We start from the raw sequence: 16,186 nt of genomic DNA on the forward strand, positions 1-16,186 counted from the left end.
GGATGAATTGAAAAGAGAGAGAAAATAGGCTGAGCATCAAGGAAACAGTCCTCTGAGTGAGTTCTGATTAGACTGTGAAGAAGTTTCTCAAGGGAAGTTTCAGAAGTTGCATTGGGGCATTTAAAAATGGACTGGACAATATATTAGAAAAAGTACTGTAGGGAACAACCCTTTATTGCCAGGGAGAATATACTAGAAGTCTGTTCCAAAGACCACTGATGGATCTAATAGTTTTTCCATCTCTAACTCTTATGATTTTATGAAACAATAAAATATTTAATAATAGTGTATAAAAGTTTCACCTTTTTGGTGCATAGACAGATGTATTAGAGAGCTTATTCCTTCATTCTCATACTTCCCTGGTCCTTTTCGCATGAACAGAGAGCAACAATACCCGAAGTCCGAAGGTGCAAACAATTCGACGATTATTGGGGTGAACTTCAAGCAAGCTTCAATTCAAGTTCCTTTTCCTTATTTTTGAATCCCAACTTACTTCCTCTTTGCCCCTAATTTATATACTAATATTTTCAGTTATACCTTAACTAATCATTCTACTAAAATTTACCTAACCAATCCTAACGTATTGTAACATAATTAGCTAACCAATTATATCCCACCATCTTAATTAGTTTACACCCAGAAAAATTAATTATACAGCAGACAGAAACAATCACCAAACCAGACAGAGACCATGCAAATAAACATACAAAACAATACAGAAGTGAGGATTTCACAAGTACATCTATACAGACATAAGGGTTTTACAACTACATCTATACAGACATAAGGGTTCTCCAGCTGTGTCTATTGATAAGTGAGTTCTTACCAGACAGAAAACTATCAAACTAAATTTCCTTTTACATGTTTTAGGCTCTTCCCTTTCTCTGGAGGTCATAGATCGAATCACCTTCCTAACAGCCCCAGATTGCCTTATTTTAATATGACTAGTTTGGAATGTGAGGATGTGACCATACATTTCCCAGTTTATGGCTGCTTAGCTGAAGAACCAGGTCTCAGACTGTCACAGTAAGAGAAGGCCATTGCACAGACAGATAGTGATTTTTGATTCTTTCTTTTATACCTCTGTAACTAGCTAAGTGATGAGAATACACCTAATTTCTTAAAGTATAGGCCTTTGCAGACAGGTCTGAATATCTATATCCTAACAAGATCCCACTTTTCTCAAACTTATTCTTTATTCAAATATCAGAGGGGTAGCCGTGTTAGTCTGGTTCTGTAAAAGCAGCAAAGAATCCTGTGGCACCTTATAGACTAACAGACGTTTTGCAGCATGAGCTTTCGTGGGTGAATACCCACTTCTTTGGATGCAAGTGGTGGAAATTTCCTGGGGCAGGTATATATAAGCAAGCAAGAAGCAAGCTAGAGATAACGAGGTTAGATCAATCAGGGAGGATGAGGCCCTGTTCTAGCAGTTGAAGTGTGAAAACCAAGGGAGGAGAAACTGGTTCTGTAATTGGCAAGCCATTCACAGTCTTTGTTTAGTCCTGAGCTGATGGTGTCAAAATTGCAGATGAACTGGAGCTCAGCAGTTTCTCTTTGAAGTCTGGTCCTAAAGTTTTTTTGCTGTAGGATGGCCACCTTAAGATCTGCTATTGTGTGGCCAGGGAGGTTGAAGAGTTCTCCTACAGGTTTTTGTATATTGCCTTTCCTAATGTCTGATTTGTGTCCATTTATCCTTTTCCTTAGAGACTGTCCAGTTTTTGAATCTTTATTCAAAATTACTCATTGGCCAATTTATGTAACTAACTCTGTGTCTGTGACTTCTCCTCTATCAGTTATTTGATACTGAAAAATCAAGCTGTCTTGGACACAAGTCACATGGTATGTTTCTGTTCACTTATTGGATGAGCATAACTCTTAGAGTCTGGTATTCAGATACTTGTATTTACAAATTCATAATTTTCTTTCTGAATTGGTGTAATATCCAACCAGGGTATGATTCACCCTTGTGTAGATGACCATTGGAAACCACTATGCTCTACTTAAGTCTCACGTAAACCCATTTTATATGTGCAAAGACTTTGTGTTGGTACATGGGTGAATTTCAGCCTGCATCTGTATAAATGGACAGCTGAACAAAATAGAGTATATCTGCCTAGTAGAAAGCACTAAAGATGCACATACATCCTCATGAATGCTAAACACTATTATGTTTACTCGGTGCATAGCAAGAGAACAGCCAATTTGTTTGTTATATTTGTATTCACTTTGCTAGGAGGATTGATCCAGATACTCCCATACAGAAATATTAATCCCAAAGTAAATCATTTGCCTGCTGAGTGTCTTGACATGTGCTACAGACAGTGATACCAAGAAGCAAACACTGAACCAAATTCTGGATCTGAAACTGAGGAGTGCTGAGCATCTGTAACTCAAACCAATTTCAGTTGGAGTTATAGATGTTCAGCACCGCTCAGGATAAAGCTCTCTGCACTCACTCACTTACACCTTGTGCAACACCACTGTCTTCAGTGGGGCTGAATGGTGTAGAAATGTCTAATTCTGCAAAGTGCTGAGCATCTCCAAGGAGTTGCTGAATTCCCTTGTAATCCCAATGAAATCAATAGGCATTGCAGATGGTCAGCACTTCTCTTGGGGTGCTCAGCAACCTACAGGATCAAGTGTTAAATGAAGGTAGATTATGGCCCGTACTGAGGCCAACTGATTAGGTAGGAAATGCTCTCATATTATCATAAACAAAACTCCTTTAGTCCATATATTACAATAGCTGCAAGTTTGCCTGGCTTTTAACAGTGCAAATAAAGTCATGGAATTTCAATAAATAATTCAGCCACAGCTCCAGTTTCAGGTACAGTGTTAACTTTCAGCACCTGGCTGCTGTTATTATTTGTTAGTCTGAGCCTCTGCTTAAAGGCATGGAAATCTGGCATTCATCAGCATTTGCAGAATGTACAGCATGATGAGATCTCTGTCCCAGCCTCAGAGATTTTTAAGACATTTGAATTCCAGATGTGCACAGATTTACTTCTTACAAGGAACCTACATGCAGAATTCCAGCACTATGCAGTGGGGACAAAAGCTCTTTGCGTCGTTAGTGTGAAACATCAGAAATTACTCCTGTATCTTTACCTCAGCTCCCCTGGAAACAATAATCATTTTACTATAATTTGCATTACCACTGTCGCTTTATCTCCTGACAGTGGAGATAAAATCTCTAATCCTCATTTTCTACTGCTTTTTAATAAAAAAAAAAATTAAATTCATTCAACTCTCAGCCTATAGAAATTTCTACAGTAGAAACCATGGGTATGTCTACACTGCCATAAAACACCTGTGGCTGGCCTGAGTCAGCTGACTTGGGCTGGCAGGGCTCAGGCTAAGGAGCTATTAAATTGCAGTTTGGACATTCAGACTTGGGCTGGAGCCTGGGATCTCAGAGCCCATAGAACCTGAATGTCCACACAGTAATTTTATAGCCCCTTAGCCTGAGCCCTGCTAGCCCAAGTCAGCTGATACAGACCAGCCACGGGTGTTTTATGGCAGTGTAGACGTAGCCTATTGTAACTGGTGCTCTATAAATACCTAAGACAGACTGACTGAAGGCTACCAGGCACTCATATCTTTTTCTCAGAGTTTGAGTCCTTTTGTGGACATTTGATGGTCAGAAACTGGAGAGATTTGTTTTAAAAAAAATTGAATCCAGCCTTTGCCTAGAACTGAATCCTGATTCTGCTCCCACTGAAGTTGATGGAAGATGTGTCAACTGACTCTACTGGGAGCAGCAACAGGCCCAGTGTGCCATATTGTACTCAGTCAGTGGAAGCTGTGTACAATGGTCAAGGAAAGAATACAGGCCGGTGAGTGTAGCCTGCAAAAATCTGAAAGCTCCATTACAGGTGCGCAGAGAATGAGCAGCAATTCAATATTACTGTATGCCAGGGCAGGGTGGGATGGTAGTGCTCTTAGTAAACAACTCGTGATTGTATGCAAAGTGCTTACATCTTCCAGGGCAAAAAAATCTTAGCCACAATACAGCACAGCCATAGTGAAATCTGATGCTTGAGTCAAAGTGCTGACCTTTATGACATTGGTATGAGTAGTTTGTGTCTATTTCCTAGTGTGACGGCCTTCACTCAGGGTTGGTTGGTAGGGAAGCGCTGCCTAGAGGTCAGGGCTTAGGCTTGTGACCTGCAGGAGGGTTGTTGGTAGGGGAGTCCAGGCCCTCCCACTCAGGGCCATCTGGGGGGTGTCCTCATCTCAAAAAAGATATACTGGCACTAGAAAAGGTTCAGAAAAGGGCAACTAAAATGATTAGGGGTTTGGAACGGGTCCCATGTGAGGAGAGATTAAAGAGGCTAGGACTTTTCAGCTTAGAAAAGAGGAGACTAAGGGGGGATATGATAGAGGTATATAAAATCATGAGTGGTGTGGAGAAAGTAAATAAGGAAAAATTATATACTTGTTCTTATAATATAAGAACTAGGGACCACCAAATGAAACTAATGGGCAGCAGGTTAAAAACAAATAAAAGGAAGTTCTTCTTCACACAGTGCACTGTCAACCTGTGGAACTCCTGGCCTGAGGAGGTTGTGAGGTCTAGGACTATAACAGGTTTTAAAAGAGAGCTAGATAAATTCATGGAGGTTAAGTCTATTAATGGCTATTAGCCAGGATGGGTAAGGAATGGTGTCCCTAGCCTCTGTTTGTCAGAGGGTGGAGATGGATGGCAGGAGAGAGATCACTTGATGATTACCTTACTGTTCGCTCCCTCTGGGACACCTGGCATTGGTCGCTGTCGGTAGACAGGATACTGGGCTGGATGGACCTTTGGTCTGACCCAATATGGCCGTTCTTATGTTCTAACCTAAATGAACCTAAAGTTATGGACACAGATATGAGTCAAGGAAGCCAGCAGAGTATCAGAAACCTGGAAAAATCTCTGACTGAATGGGCTCAGGCGTTTGGTCACAAGCTGAGGTGGTTCAAAAGTTTTGGATTTTTTTTAAGCAGAATTTTTTTATTGTTTCTTTAAACAATCAAACACAGCAAGCAGCAAATATTTGGCCACACACTTCTGAAACCCCAAACCATATTCAGGTTTTGGCAGACTAATTTCAGCTTTTCAATTAAAAAAGCCACAACAAATTTTGAAGGAAAGCAGATATCGTCCGTGATTTTTTCTACTTTTTAAAAACCCCTAGTTTTCAATCCAAAAAAAGTTTTGACGGAAAATATTTCTCGAACCCTTTTAATGCGCTTTAGTGACTTTTAGCACGAGCTGATGCTGAGAAGCAGTGATACCTTGTAAAGGTGACTTGAAAAGAAGTTTTCTCAAAACAGGGTTTGTGCCGAGATGTGGAAGGTTTTTAAATGTTTATTTTTCCCAGGGCCGCCTGGGGGTCAAGTGGGGCAATTTGCAACTTTTTTATGGAAGGGGCCCCTGAAATTGCTTTGCCCCAGGCTCCCTGAATCCTCTGGGTGGCCCTCCAAAACCGGCCCCAGGACCAGCCCCTGGGACACTCCACTTCATATAGACTGACAAGTAGACATCGAGCCATTGATCACTACCCATTGAACCTGAAAATGTAGACAACTTTCTATCCACCTTATAGTCCATTCATCCAATGCATACTTTTTTAACTTGCTGGCAAGAATACTGTGGGAGACTGTATCAAAAGCTTTGCTAAAGTCAAGAAATAGCACATCCACTGCTTTCCCCTCATCCACAGAGCCAGTTATCTCATCATAGAAGGTAATCAGGTTGGTCAGGCATGACTTGCCCTTGATGAATCCATGTTGACTGTTCCTGATCACCTTCCTCTCCTCCAAGTGCTTCAGAATGGATTCCTTGAGGGCCTGCTCCATGATTTTTCCAGGACTGAGGTGAGGTCTGTAGTTCCCCGGATTCTTCTTCTTCTCTTTTTTAAAGATGGACACTATATTTGTCTTTTTCCACTTGGCCGGGATCTCCCCCGATCACCATGAGTTTTCAAAGATAATGGCCAATGGCTCTGCAATCACATCAGTCAACTCCCTCAGCACCTTTGGATGCATTGCATCTGGCCCCATGGACTAGTGCATGTCCAGCTATTCTAAATAGTCCTTAACCTGTTGTTTCACCACTGAGGGTTGCTAACCTCCTCCCCATACTGTGCTGCACAGTGCAGCAGTCTGGGAGCTGACCTTGTCTGTGAAGACCGAGGCAAAAAAAGCATTGAGTACTTCAGCTTTTTCCACATCATCGGTCACTAAGTTGCCTCCCCCATTCAGTAAGGGTACCACACTTTCCCTGACCACCTCCTTGTTGCTAACATACCTTTAGAAACCCTTTTTGTTACCCTTCACATCCCTCACTAGCCTCATCTCCAATTGTGCTTTGGCCTTCCTGATTACACCTCCACATGCTCAAGCAATATTTTTATACGCCTCCCATGTCATCTGTCCAAATTTCCACTTCTTGTAAGCTTCCTTTTTGTGTTTAAGCTCACAGAAGATTTCTATGTTAAGCCAAGCTGATCACCTGCCTTACTTGCTATTCTTTCTGCACATCGGGATGGTTTGTTCCTGTACCCTCAATAAGGCTTCTTTAAAATACAGCCAGCTCTCCTGAACTCCTTTCCCCCTCATATTAGCCTCTGAGAGGATCCTGCCCATCAGTTCCCTGAGGGAGTGAAAGTCTGCTTTTTTGAAGTCCAGGGAAGTCTAGGTCATTGGCCTGGGTATTAGAGACAGGGGCATAACCCACCCAGTTAGCACCAAGCCCCACCCAAATCTGAGCATCTGTGTACCCCCGCCCCCTTCCCTGTAACAATAGCAGCAGCAGTGGATTGCTCCAGGCATTGAGCAAAAAGAGCATCTCCCTCCAGCTGTTCCAGATTGCTTGGTAGCTGCCGCTAGTCCCCCCGCCCTCCCCGACTACCCAACAAGGACAGAGGGGACTCACTACTGGGGGAACACCGCTGCACTGCAGGGACCTGTATGGGCTCCTCCCAGCCCCACGGATGGGGAGCCATGCAACCAGAAGCAGCCAGACTCAGAGCCAGGCAGTTGCAGCAACAGTACAGAGAGGAACAGGGACTGCTGCATTACATGAGAGGTGCTGGGGAGTGGGATAGGAAATGGGACCCAAGGTGCCAGAGCCAAAAAGGGGCCAGGCCAAGCTCTCTGGTCATTGCCTGTCCACCATAAGTTGGGGCCCACCCAAATTTCCATTCCTAGCTACACCATTGATCGGAACGCCTATGTCCTATTCCTGGCACTGCCAATGACCTTCCAGTCTGTTTTAGAATGTGTATATAAACTAATTAATAATTGCATACTTTGGATGTGTGGTATACTCCATACCCACCCCCTACATGTGAGTCTGATCAGCTCAGTGTAGTTCTGCTGTATGCCAGTAAAGAAACTGGAGTGATGAGTTAGAAGTCAATTAGAGTTCTTGGGAACCGAAAGCTGAAGATGTTGGAGGGAATTCCAACATACAGTCCCTAGCACAATGGGACTCTTATCTCAGCAGAGTCGCTAGGTGCTATTTTAATATAAATAATAAAGCAAAGACGTGCTTGTGGGAGAAGGACACAATGGAAGCACTGTAGTTATGTCCAAATCCCATTTTGTATTATCTTATGTGAGTACTTGGAATACTATCCTATGGGTGTCACAGTACCAATGTACGCTGTGATACAATAAAACACAGGCCATATAAAGAGTCACCGCTCAGTCTCTGCCTGTGTGATATTTTGGTTTAGAAATGAACCGTGCAGTCCTTCAGGCTTCACAGCAATAATTTGTATAACTTTGATATGGAAAAGCAGAGAATATTCATGGGTAAATGATGTTATCATATGAAAGTGATTTGCAATGTCATATCGTCTGCTCCACCCTCTTTAAAGCAGCAGATACCAAGTCTGCGAGTATTTCATGTTGACTGTCATCAAGATAAAGAAGGAGAGATTGATCATAACAATATATTGACTCAAGAAATGGTTCTTTTTTTATTTGTATTTGCAGACCACTTGGGTTTCTCTTCTTTTCTTAATAGTAGATGATCAATATAACTGGGGATTGGAATGATACTTCCTGAATCCTGGCTGCAAAGAACACATCACAGTCTCTGAATTAGGGATGGAACAAACAGTAATTTTTGCTATTAGACTAAATACCAAATATTCTGTTCATAGTTAACCCCTTGTACATCAGAAGGGGTTGACATCTCCATTACATTGCACTGACTCTGCCATGTGCACTGGAACAGAGCCTAGGTTCTTCATGTGAACAATCTTAGCAGTATAATAGGAACAAAGCAGCATGGCTTCTAGTACCTTTTTAATGTACTAGAATTCTTTGAGAGTCAGCAAGATAGTGGATAAAGGAGAACTGGTAGATCTAAGCCAAGATTTTCAAAATTTGCTAATGGTTTTAAGTGCTTCAGTTTTGGGGTACCCAATTTGAGATATCTTAAAGGGGCCTGATTTTCAGGAAATGTTGAGCACCCACCCTCTGAGAACCAGGCCCCTTTAAGGTGCCTCAGTTTGGGCATCCAGTCATTGAGGCACCCCAAACCACTAGTCACTTTTGAAAATCTTGGTCACATTTTTTTTGATTTTCAAAAAGGAGAACATCCTTCATGAGAAGCTTCTATGGCAATGAAACCCACTGCCTTGATGTGAGAGGTTAAATCAGGGGTCAGCAACCTTTCAGAAGTGGTGTGCCAAGTCTTCATTTATTCACTCTAATTTAAGGTTTTGCATGCCAGTAATACATTTTAATGTTTTTAGAAGGTCTCTTTCTATAAGTCTATAATATATAACTAAACTATTGTTGTATGTAAAGTAAATAAGGTTTTTAAAATGTTTAAGAAGCTTCATTTAAAATTAAATTAAAATGCAGAACCCCCCGGACCAGTGGCCGGCACCCGGGCAGTGTGAGTGCCACTGAAAATCAGCTTGCGTGCCAGAGGTTGCTTACCCCTGGGTTAAATTATTGTAATGAATGAGAAACTGGCTAAGAGACAAAAAGCAAACAGTAGAAATAAATGGTTACTATGTATTTATCAAGGCAAAAGTTTAATAGCTTAATTGGCCACTATTATAAGTAGAGCTAAAAGTACTAATAGTCTTACTTGGAATGGCTGTGCCTGCGTTCCTTTCTTACCACGCGGGACTCACAAAAGTAATAATAATACTTTACACTTTTATCTGAGGATCTCAAATCACTTCACAAATGGTAATTAATAAAGCCTGACAATATTCCTGGGAGCTGGATATTATTACCCTCTTTTTACAAATAAGGACCCTCAGGCACAGAGGGACTGAATGACTTGCTTAAAGTCACATAGGAAGCCAATTATCCCTGGTTCTTGATCATGTGTCCAACCATACAGCCCTCCTACTTCCCCCAAAGCCATGTTATAATGAGAGACTGTGCCTTTGCCAATTGCGAACTCAACCTTTGAAGGCATTTCCTTACATATGGTGAAAAATTCCCAGAGCAGGTTCAGCTTCCAGTGGCTTACCCATTCAGAATCTGTGAGGGAAGGAGATATCTCCCACAAAAATGCATGTTCATTGGCTCTCTCCAACATGCCACTTAACTAACACTTTGATTATTAATTATGAAATTCAGTGGTAACTCCTCAGGGAAGTTGCATCCGACGAAGTGGGTATTCACCCACGAAAGCTCATGCTGCAAAACGTCTGTTAGTCTATAAGGTGCCACAGGATTCTTTGCTGCTTCCTCAGGGAAGGATCCAAGGATCAAGCCATCTGACTGTTCAGACTAGCATTCAGTTGAACATCAAGGGTTAGAAAATGGCACTATTTGTGTATGAATCAGATCTGAAGAGAATAGTTGTCACTTCCTCACTATAAATACCTGAGGGATCTCCAAAATACAGTTCTGCCCCCCTTAAGATTCTAAAGGCCACAGGTGTGCAGCGCCACTCCACTCTTCCCCCCCCTCCCCCGAGATCCTAAATGCCTCAGGAATGCAAATCAGCCAAGTGGCTAATAATGCTGACCAAGTTTGGCTTAAATGAATATAAAATATATAGGGTTATGGGGCCAAATATGAACACCACTGTTGGCTGGCTTTTGTGGAGCTGGCTGAAGAACCTCAGCTCTTCCTTTTTTTTTTTCAGATTTAAAAATTTTATTAAAGTAAATGTTTGAAATCTAGCAAATATTCCATTCCTATTTGGCACATGCACCAATAGTGCAATTTCCAAGTATATGTTGTTTTTTTTTAAGATTGTTGCTTAGAATTTCCTCTGACAAGAGCTGAAGTCTTGAAGAAGTCCAACAAAGTTTAAACATTAAATAGAGTATGTATTGCTGTTATAGGCTCCTGTTCAGGAAAGTAATGAATACATACTTAACTCCCATTGAAGTTAACAGGACTTAAGTACATGCGTGAAGACTAGCATATAGTTACCCTGTATTTCAGCTCATAGTTAAATGCTTTCAAGAACTGGGGTTACAGTCAACAAGAAAGTTCTATCTTACACAATGCCTATGATACCTGATTAAGTTCTTAACGGAGACCTACCAGGACCACACTATGAATATACCCTTCTTAGCTGGTCTCTCCATTGATGGCACTCCAAACAGCTTACTGGCTTTAATATTTGGACAAGAACATCTTAAGGAAAAGAAACTAGAAACTCTTCACTACAGCAAGGCATTGGCACGCTTGATCTCATCTTGTAAATATATAATATGGCACAATAAATAGGATATTTCCTGGCTTGCTCTACATTTCAGATAGGGGATTCACTTCCCCCTTGGGTTCTGAGAGTATTTAGAGCAGTGGTCCCCAGCACGGTGCCTGTGGGTGCCATAGTGCCTGCCAGGGCATCTATGTGCTCCCGCGTACTGTCCGGCGGACGAGCATCCGCCGAAATGCCACCGAGAAGCAGCATCATCCAGAGGTGTTGCCGCTGAAATGTTGCTGATTTTCTGCGGTATTTTGGCGGCGACACCTCTGGATGACGCTGCTTCTCGGTGGCATTTTGGCGGATGCTCGTCTGCCGGCCACGATCCTCGGTGGCTCGTTGTCCGGCGCCCGCCAGACGAAAAAGGTTGGGTACCACTGATTTAGAGTAAGTGTCAAAAGGCAGATTCCTTCCCAATTATAAAACAAAGAGGGTGTAACACTGTGTAGCATGAAATTAGATTTGATAGTGAGAACGATAAAATTGAATCTCTCGTTAATCCTCACCAGGAAATATGTAGATCAATTAGTGTTCCTGCTTCTGCTAACTTGTTAAAATCCCTTTGAAAAAGAAAAGTATATGAGCATCATCAAAAACATCTGCATACAAGCCGCAGTGTCCAAAGGGACCTGAAAAAAACTTCATCCCATTATGCAGAATGGTCCCAGTGCAGTGAAAAATTAAAACACCAGGAGACAAGATGGCTCTGAATACATTCTGATCCCCCAGAAATCCAGCACTTTCCAATATTCTGCTGCAATACTTAAACTGGATGCTTAGTCATTTTTATTATTGTAATTAATGACAGTATTGTTTTGCGTTTCAAGTTGTTGCATTCTGGGAATAATTGGAAGTGAAGCTACATGTTTTTTATAAGGTTAATTAAAATAATGTTCACTTCCCTCTGTGAGATGGCATATCAGAGTGGGCACACCAACTGGACTATTTCAGGAATGAGTGAGAGAGCCTATTACATTTACTATATTATAATAGCTTTCACTTAGAGAGAGTCTATTGATCACAGTTATTAACTACATTGGACAGCGGTTGGGGCCTCTAGGTTCTGATTGATACTATTAATAAATATTTGAAACAGGATCATAAAGTTACTGAGACCTGTTTTTAAACCCACCTGATTTTCTTCTTCAGTGAATTATCAACCCCCTGCTCTCCTCTACCCCTCATTGTAGAATTAATACATTAAAAGTAGTTGAACTATTTATGGAGGCGTTTCCTATATGTAATAAGACAGAACATCCTATTCATTCTTCCTCCTACTTACTTAGAGGCAAGCAGCTGGTGAGATGGTGGAGTTGTCCTAATATGTTTACACTGAGTTCCAGGGGAGGATCCTCTTGTAATTGGACTTTTAGTATTTAAGAATCTGGAGGCTAATCAGAAAAATAACAGACACTTTTTACTAGCAGTTAAATTCCTTTGAGCAAACTGGGATGTTTCAAAGATGGAGTGAGACAGTTCTAGAGAAATCCCACTCCTCACAAACTCTATAGCATTATCAAGCTATAAGCAGTAAGAGTCTGATCCTGCAAACCTTAGAGTACTCCATACTCACATGAGTAAGGATCACTCATATGCGTCATGGTATGCAGGGTCAAGCCCTTATTCACTAGAACACATAGGCATTGGCTGATCAGTGTTTCTGAGGGCAAGAAATTATTACTGAGCAGTCATGAGAGCTTTGTTACCCCTCCGTGGATATATTCATTACACTCCAGATACTTTAAGAAATATAAGTTTTCAGAAAAATTTAGTTTCGTTCCTGAACTACCTACCTACAATCCCCAAATCCAACCCCACTCACCATCAGGCAAAAAGTCTCCGCATTAAATCTGGTGAGGAAATATATATCGTCAAGTTTCTGTCTTATGGATGAATGTCTGATCCAGTTCACTGTGCAACAGAGACCACATTCTGTATGCAATTGGGCTTCAATGGCCAAATTCATTTGAATAGCAGCAAGAACAAATTCAATTTCTTCAATTTGCCAGTTATTAGCTTCTCTCTTTCTTGTCCACTGCATTGGCTTTTTATTTGGACTAAGATGTTATTTATTCTCTACGCTGTGCTAGACAAGTGTATAATGCGCTTTTATTTAATTGCTATGTAGGTGCTATCCTGCAAACATGTTTTCCTTAGGAAGCTCAATCTGAGTAAGCCTGGGAAGCTCCCTTTTCTTCCCCTTGTCTTCCTGGCATATTAATAGACTTCACAAATGATCCAAGAGTGTTCTGCTTGCCCTTTGAAGTTATTACCTATATAAGGTTTTTTCTCTTGTTCCGACTGTTGCATATTAAAATACTGGCTGCTATTATTAGTAAAGAGGAAGGACTCACTGAACTAACAGACCCGTGCCTATATTTTCTGCAAAGAGAGAGTATGGACTAATGGATACATTGCATTACTGGGGAGAGTGGGTTCCAGTGTTCCCTCCAATTTTTTACATCCATGTGTGGAATGAATTTTGTTGTGTGACACATCACTTTCATATTGGTGCACATAACAAAATTCATGTGGTGGGGGTGGGGCCGAGGGGTTTGGAGTGTGGGACTGGGCTCAGGGCTGGGGCAGAGGGTTGGAGTGTTGGGGGGATGAGGGCTCTGGCTGGGGGTGTGGGCTCTGGGGTGGGGCTTGGGATGAGGGATTTGCGGTGTGTGAGGGGGCCCAGGGCTGGGGAAGATGGTTGGGGTGTGGGGGGGGAGGTACGGGCTCTGGGGTAGGGCCGGGGAGGAGGAATTTGGGGTGCAGGCTGCCCCAGGGCTGCAGTGGGGAGAGAGAACTCCCCCCAGCCTTCTCTCGCCGCAGCAGCTCAGGCCAGGGAAAAGGCGTCTCTCCCCGGCTGTGGCAGCTCCAGCAGGGCTGGGCCGGGCCGAGGGAGAGGCTCCTCTCCCAGGCAGCATTGGTGGGCCTGAGCCAGGCTGAGGGAGGGGCTCCTCTCCCACGGCTGTGGGCCCAGCAGGGCGGGGCGACTCACCCCACCAAAGCAAGTCTGTACTGAAGCTGGCAGGGAGGGGCGCCTCTCCCCACCGCAGCCCTGAGCTGCTGCACAGGACTTAATAGGCAGCGGTGCAGCCGCACAGCTTAGAGGGAACTTAGGTGGGTTCTATTGTCCATTTTGCCACTGACTGGCTGTGTGACCTGTGGTGACATTTCACAACCACTTTGCACGAAGTGCTGGGCAACAGTGAATCAGGCACAGTGGAATTAATAAACCAGTGTAAATGAGACAGGTATAAGGCCCATTGTCTACACTGATCTCTCCTTGGACTCAGTGGCCAATATATTGTTCTCCAAATGTTTACCCATATAATAGGTTGTCTGTAGCTTCAGTGGAACTGCCATGATATTAGGGAGAGGAGAATTTGGCTTCAGGCCAGCATATCCACTTACAGCACTAGCCTCATTTCAGGAAAAGTAAGAAGTTAACAGGCACTGGTGCTGGTTTAATGGATGTAATTTCACAATAATTACTTGGGTCCAACAATGTGAAAAGGCCTTGTTTTCCATGGTAACTGTGTCTGATCTTACCATGCAATTTGCAGAACAGAAATAACTATGTTATGTTGCAGTGCTGTGCAAAATTGGGCTATTCCACTTCCCAGGGATTTGTGCAAATGTATTTTCTTCAGCTTTACCCCATTGTCTGCTATTTCTGTGTCAAAATCAAGTGCATGATAAATCCATGGTTTCAAGTAGAGAGGCATTCGAACCAAACCTTCAGATTTGAATGTCCTCAAACTCTGAGACTGTTTTAATCTGAACCTATATCCAAATTAAAGTTTTTCAAATGGCCCCTATCTTTCAGACTGGACCAAAACTTTGGGTGCAGTTGAAATCCTGGATTTCGATTGGAATTTAGCAGATTGAGTCAATCTAATGTCTCTGCAAACCGAGCCTCACCTTAAAATGAGCCCAGGTCACCTGAAAGGTTCATGACCTTTAGCAGCAAATCTTTCACCAAAACAGCCTGAGTATGGTAAAACCAGCCAAGTTCTATCTGGTTTATGGTTGTGTTGCAAATGTAAGGGGACTGTTGGCCCCTTACTAAAACTCAGTGAGGTTTGTTTTTTTTTTGGTTGGCTAACTCCCAGTACCAAAAGGAAGGGGAAGGGTCGATGGGAAATCAGAACCCTGAGACTGACAGTTCCCAGAAACAATAGGGAGAGGCCAAAGCTCCAGGTCAGCCTGACTGACAGGGCAGGCAGCCTAATGAGGGAGTTAGGACTTGGAGGCCAGGGGGGTCCCGTCCTCCCTCTGATTGAGCTGGAATCATCCTCCGTGGGGTTGAGCTAAGGAGAGAGCAGGGGCCCAAGCTGAGCTGGGGTGTGGAGCCATGCCAGCCAGAAAACCAGAGAAGCAGCCCAGGAAGCAGGTCAGTGCTGGGAGCAGAGCCACAGAAGCAGCCCAGGGAGCAGACCTGTGCTGGGAGCAGAGCTATAGCAACCAGAACCAGAGGATCCAGAAAAGCAGCCCAGGGGGCTGGAGGCAGAGCAACATCAGCGCTGAGGCAGAGTGGAGCTGGAGCTGGCGCTGGGGCCCTCTGGAACCAGGTGTGGTGAGCAGCCAGCTGGATAGAGTGAGGGAGGCCCTGGGCAGTGGGCCCAGTGTCGGGAGACACCCCAGCCAAGACACCTTGCAGGCCTGACTTGGGGGGGAGGGAGTCTGGGATTGCAACCCTGATGGGGGGGAAAGGGGGCTGATGCTGGGAATAAGGGTCCTGCCACTTATAGCCTGAAGGCATGTGGCCACCGCCAGAGCATAGAGCAAGTGTCCAACCTGCAGCATCCCTGCAGCACAGCCAGGGCCTGAGAAGGAGGCCTGGGACGTGTGAGGAACAGACTGTGAATTTCCCTTATGTTCCAAAGACGCTGGTTGTGATGTCCCCATACCACAGAGTGGGGTTATGTGTTTTCCTTTAACCTTTCCCATTTTTTCCATATCTTTTTAAAAAACTGATTGCTGTTTAATAAATTGTATTTGCTTTGAACTGTATGTAATGATCAGTGGGTCAGGACCCTGCTCTAGGACACACTAATGCTACCTCTCAGTTTCAGTACCAAGGAGACGAAACTTCTGAGAGCAAACTGTAATGCAATATTTTTTCTAAAGAAAAGAACATGTATTTGCTAAATTATTTCATCACCCATATCCCAGACCTACTCTGTATGCATAAATCATAGTTATTCAACCCAGATAAGTAAACAAGAGAAGGTTGGTTGCTTCACCAGGATCATAAGAATCTTTTAAACACTATGATACCACAAATTAAAATTGAGTGTATCAAAACCATTATCATCCTGAAAGCTTTGGCCACCCTGGTAATTATTATGCAAGGATGTTGACCTTGGATACAGCTTTTGCCCAGCTTAGCCAGTGTTACTTGTATCTTTACATGGCTAAAGACCATAAACTTCTGAAGGAAAAAACAGGCCATTTCCTCAATGCTAAGACTAGCAGTTTTTTATTGTCTTTCAG

General features: G+C 43.1%; 1 protein-coding gene across 7 annotated transcripts in view; it reads left to right on the forward strand.

Moving 5' to 3' along the window:
- The window catches only part of CLIC5 (chloride intracellular channel 5), a 111,899-nt gene that overhangs the window by 60,909 nt on the left and 34,804 nt on the right, over positions 1-16,186 (forward strand). The window contains exon 1 of one of the 7 annotated variants that reach the window (XM_039532878.1): positions 14,963-15,083. The exons of the other annotated variants lie outside the window; for them this stretch is intronic. Within the exon in view, the coding sequence (XP_039388812.1) occupies positions 15,045-15,083 (39 nt within the window). The 5' untranslated portion in view covers positions 14,963-15,044. Of the gene's footprint in view, positions 1-14,962; positions 15,084-16,186 lie in introns of those variants that run through there. 7 annotated transcript variants of the gene reach the window in all.

This window comes from Mauremys reevesii, linkage group 3 (genome assembly GCF_016161935.1).
Source record: "Mauremys reevesii isolate NIE-2019 linkage group 3, ASM1616193v1, whole genome shotgun sequence".
Lineage (NCBI taxonomy): Eukaryota > Metazoa > Chordata > Testudines > Geoemydidae > Mauremys > Mauremys reevesii.